General features: G+C 34.7%; 1 protein-coding gene across 1 annotated transcript; it reads right to left on the reverse strand.

Moving 5' to 3' along the window:
• Positions 1 to 392: 392 nt before the first annotated feature.
• On the reverse strand, positions 393 to 8,339 carry LOC134840419 (uncharacterized; the record flags this gene model as incomplete). Its single annotated transcript, XM_063856205.1, is given in 4 exon segments — positions 393 to 569; positions 4,801 to 4,906; positions 5,508 to 5,662; positions 7,959 to 8,339. Coding segments are annotated over 4 exon segments (507 nt in total). The 5' UTR covers positions 8,065 to 8,339.
• Between the last annotated feature and the right edge of the window lie 315 nt (positions 8,340 to 8,654).

Here is an 8,654-nt window from a genome sequence, read left to right on the forward strand (position 1 = left end):
AAGAAAAATTTTTGGAATAAAAAAGCCCAGCTAGGAAGGTAGTTAGTAGAAAAATGCACAGGTGTTTTCTACCATAATGCCCAATTTCTGGTATTTTATGGATTTGGTAGTTTGCTTATTAGATTATAATGCAAAATTGGTTTACAATACTCAAATCTGATGAGTTAAAGTTAATCATTTACCCCACCCCCTCCCATTGGGCAATATTACAGAAAAGACTTGAAAACAGAGAGCACGTTAAACTAGTGCTGCTGGTTAGCTGGTATTTGTTCATCATTATAATTTCCGAGTTTTATCCGTCTGTTATTCTGTTTTGTTTGATGCTGTGTGCTGTCTGTCATCTATATCTGGTTTTATTTTTTGTCATGCGTGGCGGCAGTATAGTTAGAGTTAGAATAACAGCTCTGTGGGTATGCTTCAAGTGTACATTCAGATGAAGAAGTATGAGAGATATGTGATGAAGATGGAGGAGAGGAGGAGGAGGGAGTTTGAGAGGGAGACTCTTCTGGAGGCGGTGGAGGTGAAGTCATTGCATAGGGCACTGTTCTCACAGCATCTCACCATCACCCCTGAATACAAACATACACATACTAATATTCACTCATTCACACATATATTTACACCCCCCCCCCCCCCCACCACCCCATTAACTCAATCATTCAGATTAAATCAAGTATTTCCACTCACTCACTCAAAAACCCATTGCACCCTTCTCCATTCTAAGAATTCGACCCCTTCACCTCATTAAATCCCTTTTTGGTCTTAATTATTGCTTAACAATTTCTATTTGAAAACAATGTGGGCTAAACTTTGTATTTGTTCCGACAACAGAAAGTGGGCAACTATGTCTTCGGGTATTTTAGTTTTTTTTCTTTTAAAACATTTTGTTCACGCAAAATCAGGTTTTACAAATAATCATAAAAATGGATCGGGTGATTTTTTACACTAAGCCCTTACAGTCGTGTTTCATACAATATTTTGAAAGATCTAAGACGTTTTCTAAATATCGAGAAAAACCAGTTTGAAACTTTCTACATTTTAGTCTAGATTCCAGCAAGCAGGGCGAAGCGAGCGATTAGAGAGTTTTAAGCATAAATGAAGCTATAACCTGCTTTTTTGCTTAAAAACAGTTTAATTTAATCTAATTTAAAACATTTGCAGCACAAAAACTTCACAAAAATCAAAAAAAAAATTAAAGTGTAACATGAAAATTTTTATTAATTGTAGATTGCTTAAGCCAGTATCAATTTTTTGGGCTAATTTTGTTCCTCTTCCTACGCGTAGAAAAAACACAATTATGAATAAAAATACATTTTTGCTTATTTTTGTGTCGGAACTTTCAGGGTTACTTGCTCGGTAACCGATTGTCCTTGAAAAAAACTCGCATGACAGGTTTTTATCTGATATAGTTAGTCTATTTGTCTATTTGAGCCTTTTTGCCAAAGCTTAAGCAAAGAAAGGGCTTCATTTGAAAGCGCTCCTTAACTAAACAGTTTTCAACAATAGGAGGTTTAATGTGTATTTTCGAATCGTTTGCGGATTCCGCGACAAGGCTGGACAAAGCTTTGTCCAGTAATCGGCAACAAAGTTTTTTGCTGTTGTGGAATCGAGATACAATTGGCTGAAACACATTGTACCTCCAATTGCTTGCTAAAGCAGCAACATTTGCTGAATCCAGGAAAAAAAACCTTCAAATTCTACTTACAAACTTGCAAAACCCGCTGAAAAACTGCTGAGTCTACACACAGTTAGCGGTTAATACCGACATACACATACAAAAGTGTACGCTTTAATAATATATAGTTTGGCCTAGTTATGAAAATCTATTATAGGAAATTGGTTTCAAAAACAGTTGAAACATAACAGCTAGCACAAATTTTCCTTAATTTCTTTGAAAGTCTTCAAGTCGTATCTATTAACTAAGCATCTTAAAAACCTTGAAATCAGGCTGCAAAAGATGACGTCATTGCAAACGTACCAAAAAATACGGAATCTTCTATTCACAAAAAACTGTTAAACTGAAGTAGGTGCTACAATCTGTCTGATTAAGAGTTGCACAAACCTATTATAATTAAAATTGCAACCTTGCAAGATAATTGCGAAGCAGTGCAAAACCAGCAAGAATTTTGTATTGTTCTTTCGGAATCCCAAATTCGAGATAGACTTTGCAGAAATTAAACTCCCCGGTAATTTTTTTTCAAAGTAACTGTTTTGCGTGCCATAGAAGCTGGTTTTATGGAGTTTTATGACCTGCAGTTTAAGTTTTTGGCGGTGGTCTATTCAAGAAGGCAACTTTTTCAAAAGCTTTCAACAAATTTTTAATACTTGCATTCCCTGAAGCACGTAAATTTTTACTGATGATGTAAAATATATGGCTTTCGAGCAACATATTATTTGAAACTTTTGACTTTTTCATCAATACTAATTTAGACTTTAAGAACTGATTACCTACACAATCTTTTTTTTGAACTACAATTTTTATGTAACTGCTTCAAAAAATCTAATTGTCAATTTGACAGTTTACAACGTGTACAATGATAATTAAATTAGGACTTCAGGAGTTAAAAAAGAGAGAAAAGTCATACAAACTTATTTTAAAATTGACACATTACCAAAAAATTAGAGTTTTTAAAAAAAAATCAGATAAACATTGTTTCAGACTATCAATTAAACTGAAAACTTAACAAAACTGTTTGGATACCAGGGCGAAGCCCTGAATGTTCCGACTGCATTTTGAAGTCAATTTGAAAAAGTTTTGTTTGAAAATCTGATGAAACAAGTCAAAAAAAGTACAAAGTTATTTCATTTTTTTCTTCAATTCATCCCCCAACACGCGAATGTGAACTATAACGAGATGTTTTTATCTTATTTTATTTTAGTATACGACCAAATTACTTGCCTAAATTCAATTGGGAACGCATTAATCCGCCGCTTACGCGTGTTATAAGAACGCAATATATCGCGCGTTAATTATCTCAAATTGGCAAAATTAGCAACCCTTAAACAATCATAATTTTTAACAAGTCGAAAGCTGACTGAATAAAAATCACCCCAAGCATAAATTTCCCCACTTTCTTGGAAAGTCAAAACAAAAAAAAAGACGTTACAGATTTGTTGAATGAAATCTTTTTAAGCCAAGCATATTTGTTTCTTTTTCCTCTGTAGAAGACAATGAGGTATCAACGAATTCCGTAGATAAAATAAAGACTAAAAAGTTAACTGGCAACTTATTACATAACAAGAAATGAGAAGGTGTTCACTTTGTTAGAAATTCAACAAGAAGAAAAATTGTATTCGAAATTTTTGGTTCAATCATTTAAATCAAATTCAATTGTAAGCAGTTCAACCGTATATCTCAAACTTTTGACATAGTGTTTTTTACATAATTTTTTTACTTGCCAACGTTTTTCCATTATGAAATGGGGGATAAAAATGGAATCAAATAAATTATCAGCCTATTGAAATACCAACTAATTTTTCATTGATAAATTCTTAGAAAAATTGATGTACTTAGAAAAATTGATGAAAAATTGAGTTAATTTGATAGATTTTTGTCTCGGTCGAATTTTGGCGATCGAAACAAGTTTTTTTTTAATTTTAAAAAAGATATCGATTCAAATGTAAAAAGATATAATTTAACTACCATAATTTTTAGCACAAATGGAGATAAAAACAAAACTGCGCTTCGCAGACAATAGCGAAAACACAAAAAAGCAGCTCTATGAAGTGGAAAAACAAGTTAGTAAAACTTCGGGTACTTCTCGGCTTCGAACCTGCGACCTAGATATTACGAGTCTCACAGACTGCCTACTCATCCACAGACGCGTTTATTAGTAGTTCACAAACACTAGCCACAATTAAGCACAGAGCAGATGCTGTGTAATTTCCAATGCTACAGTGAAATTTCCAAATAAATGAACACTTTTAATGAACACTTTTATTTCCAAGTTCGGTTAGAAAAAAAGTTCGTATTATTACATTAACGATGACAAGCTCGATGTGTAAAAAATGAATATTTGGCCATGCTCTGGGCTATTTTAAACGCGATCTAAAAGTTTAATTTCTGATGCGGAAAGCATAACGCGAAAAATTTATGCGTGGCGAATTATCCTGCATTAAAAAATTGTTCGAAAATTAGTTGACGCAAGCTTATTGGTCTTCTTAATTTCTACACTTGATGTTTGATATATTTCTTCAGAATTTTAATTTAAAAAACTATTTGTTGCAAACAAAATTAGGAGCAGTCGGAACATTCATTGCTTTGCCCTGACATACGAGCAGTCTTGTTTTACTCATTAATAAGCAGAATAGCTTTTAAAATTACTGTGAAGTAGTTGCTGTTATAAATTCGCAATTGAATAATGCACATTTCTTAGATTCGATGCAAGTCAATAATTATGAATTGAAGGCTTATGCTATCTATAATTACTTTTTTTTGCATCTCAATAACCATGAAAAGTATTAAAATGAAAAAATCCAAGCCAAAATAAAAAATTAATTGATATTCGAGGGATCGCTCCTTTCTCCACTAGAGTTTAAAATCTTTACTTGGGACGTATCGTTATTTGATATTGTCAAAAAGTTCATTTTGCGTTGTTATGCTGATAACATTGTAATTAAATGCCGATGTCTGTCTTCTCCAAGATGGAAACAAAATATGCTTATATTCAATTTCAAAGTTAAAACAGATCTTGAAAATATGGACTCGAAAGGGGAATGGGAGGAGGAGCGGAATTGTGTGAACTGGCTTTATCATTTTTATCTAGTCAATGATAAGTGTGTGATGCTGCAGTGCAGTACCTGTGAATCCACTCTTGGTCCCATCGGCCGAAGTGGCCACACACTGTTGGGTCATACACTGTCTAGTGGCCCCCTGAGCCACACCATCCACAAAGGTCATGTACGTCTAAACGCACGCACATACAAAACACATAACACGCAGTATACTATACGCTTTTTCTGCAAATAACATACACAAAAGCCACAGATCAAAACTCAGACGAGATTTTTATTTATTTGTGAAACAGCAAGAGGATATTTTAAATCAAGCCAAAACATATTCTGGAGAAACATAAAGAAAATATGTAAAGGAATATTGGTGCGCATTTTTTGATTAAAAGTTCTGAAAAACTGAACAGAGCAGGGCAATTTTTATGGACTATTTCGATCCAATAAATTCAAAATTTTTGTTGGGCAGAAATTGGTTTCTATGGTTTCAATATTTTGAAACCGTAGTAGAACCCCCCCCCCCCCCCTCACTCACCCACCATCAATTTTTATCGTGATCGAAAGTTTCAATCATCACTCATTGCAATAAAACTAAATTTAGTGACTTTATTACATTAACTGACTCATTTCAATAAATTTGATCTTTCGTACACTATGCTTTGAAAAAAAATGCTGGTTACTGAGTGAAATGGATGCTCATGAGTGGTGAAGACGGACCAGCAGAAGTTTATTCAACTCCGGTCAACTCAACTTTTCTCAATAGTGTGTGATGTACTCACGTAGCAGAATCCGTCGCAGCTCTCAGTGCCCAGGGATGTGTAGGAGGCGATGCAGGCAGAGTTGGAACCCTGGGTGGAACACTTGTAGCACTGAACTCCTTCCACGCCTCCAGGCACCAACAGCACCGCCACAAACAACACCACACTCACACTCACTACAACACAATCAAATATACGTCATCCCAGTTGACATGTAGATAATAATAATATACTGTTTTCAGGCAGATAAAAACAAAAGTGTGAAAATACAAATTATTCACCATTGGATCAACAAATCCATTTCCAGGTGTCCATTTATCAGGTGTCCATTGACAGACGTCAGTTTCAGATGTCAGTAAATATGAGTCCATTTTCAGGTATGTGGTTTCAGGTATGTGGTTTCCGGAGTCCATTTTCAGGTATGCGGTTTCGTTGTTCGTTTTCAAGTGTCTGTTTTCAGATGTACTTTTTCAGTTGTTTCCTTTTGTCCATTTTCAATTGTCCTTTTTCAGCTATCCATTTTCAGATTTTATTTTTAGTAGTCCATTTTCAGGTGTCAATTTTCTTCTTTTCCTTTCTCATTTGTCCGTTTTCAGTTGTTCAGTTTCGGGTGTCCATTTCCAGGTACGCGGTTTTAGTTGTTCGGTTTCGAGAGTCACTTCTCAGGTATAGAGAGTTGCAAAAAGTTCGGACAAACAGAAATAATTAAAAAGAGCAATCTGCCAATTTTGAGCAATTTTTGCATGCAAATTTGAATTTTTAGGTGACATTGAGACAAACTTTCAGTCTGAAAAATTAGCTTTTGCATGCAAAAATTGTCTGAAAAAGTTCATCTGCTCTTTTTAATTAATTCTTTCTGTCCGAACTTTTTGCCACTAATTATATGCCGTTTGAGTTGTCCGTTTTCAATTGTCCATTTTCAGATGTCCGTTTTCATTTTTTCGTTTCAGATGTTCATTTTCAGGCATGCGGTTTCAGTTGTTTGATCTCAGTTGCCCATTTTCAGGTTTCCTTTTTAAGATATCTATTTTCAGGTGTTTTTTCTTATGCCCATCTTCAAGTATCTGTACCATCTGCACAAAAAGTCATGTAATGTGCTGAAACCTTCGCTGCAGAACTTTCGCGTGGGTATTAATTTTGGGGTATTAACGGAACGCTGATTTGAGCTCTGCGGAAACCCTTGAATGGCCAGATTTCGCCTTTTTTGCTCCAAGGGCATTTTTTCAAAGCTTTTCGCCAAGGACCTTTAAGGACGAGTTTTGGATCTTTTTAAATATCCCCCAATAGTATCTAGTAAAAATTAATCACTTCCATAAAGAGCTCAATCAATGGCTAGCAAATGTGGGTTTTGTGCCTCTCTAACTATTTCTTCCCTTTTACAATAGGGGGAAATAGGGGAAAGGGTACTTAAAAATCCCAATTTTCATGAAACTAAATCAAAAGAAACTCCTTCGAAGACTTATGGTTAACAGAAAACAATTAAGGCAAAATTCAAACTTTATGATAGGTGTGATAAAAGAAGGTAACAAAAAGAACTGATTTTTTCTATTTCCATATGTTCAATTTGAGATCGTCATTTTTCAATTTGAGTGTTTATTGGACAACAAAAAATGAACAGTTATGACCGTTCAGTGAATGTTGGATGTCATAGGAAATGCCGAGCTGGGATAATAGGGCAATGACGAGATCGAATACTTGATAGATAGAACAAAAAACTTCTCCGGTCCAAAGCTTGTCTATGTATGCAGAAAAATGGTAATTTTGCACAATTGTGTACAATTTTGACACAATAGTTTGGTCAATTCTGAATGATGATGCCTTCGCCGGGTAAAAGACATGATTTGAAATAATTTGCCGCCCCGGCAAGTTACAAAGCCTAATATCACGACCAATACGGTCAAACGATTTCTATTGTAGACATTTTCATACCGCGCAACATCTCTTTCGTCTTTTCGTGCGAAACAACATTGTATTTTGACCTCATTGAGCGAGTATTGTCCGCGGTCAACTTTTGTTTGATTTTTCTGAAAATCGTTTGACTTCATCTTACTTTTCCCCGGAGCCGTTTTACTTCAAATTTTTTTGTTCGATTTTAATCAAGATTTCGCAAAATAGCTTGGCGCTTTTGTTCTAAGTTACACTATTAGGTCAGTCTTTTTTTTTGCTATTGATTTTCCGGGTGCTTCTTTTAATCAGTTTTGTCTATTTGCTGTCAAAAAATTCAAAACAATTTCAAAAAATGTTTTGTTAAACTTTATTCAAGTGTATCATCGTGGGTCGAAAGCCTGATATAGACTGACCATTTCGGTGATTACAATAAAGACAAGATAGCTGCGCAGACATATCAAAAGGATAGAGTACATTTTACTGAAGGATGAGCTTTAAAACGAATGCCAAAACTTCGGAATGGTGGAATGGAAAACTAAGGCAGGTTTTGAGAAAAATTCTTTAAATCACTAAATTACTACTCACGCCATGTTGGGAAAGCGGATGACGAAGCTCGTGCGGATGAATAGGAGGGGGAAGAAGCGGGGCTACCCAGGCGGTGACCGCGGATTACCCCTCGGCATATTTTCATATTTCAGTGTATACACAATACTATCAGCAACAATTTCTTCTGCTCCGATTTCATCAAAAAAAAGCAATACAGCAATAAATAACAGTATAAGAGCGATCAAATTCTGCACTCACTCGATCAAATTTGCTTCTATGATACACAAAATAGGCATTATGTGCATTTACTTTTACGTGCTGTAAAAACGAATTTTTTGTGCGATAAAAATAATCTTTGTTTTCGTGTGTGTGACCAAAAACCACAAGAGTTTTATTTTTCGCTTCAAGATGACAAGTTTAGAGAAAGAGAAAAATCTTGAAAATTTTATTAAACAATACAGACTTTACACCAGTGCTTTTCGCTTCATTAATATCCATTCACACAATTTTATCACAGACTTCTTTTGACGTCACTAATTGAAGTATTTAGTAACCAAAATTGTCTGTTAATTGTTGTTCAAAATTGCTGTTTTGCCAGCAAAACCGCATTCACCTCACCAAATAAATTAACCTCCAGATCTGAAAACAACAGATTTTTTTTTAGATAGTTTATGCTATGATAAGTCTCACAATAAATATGTAAGAACTTATAATGGTTTCGTTTTTAGTACAAAA

The sequence above is a fragment of the Symsagittifera roscoffensis genome, chromosome 2, assembly GCF_963678635.1.
Source record: "Symsagittifera roscoffensis chromosome 2, txSymRosc1.1, whole genome shotgun sequence".
Taxonomy (NCBI): domain Eukaryota; kingdom Metazoa; phylum Xenacoelomorpha; order Acoela; family Convolutidae; genus Symsagittifera; species Symsagittifera roscoffensis.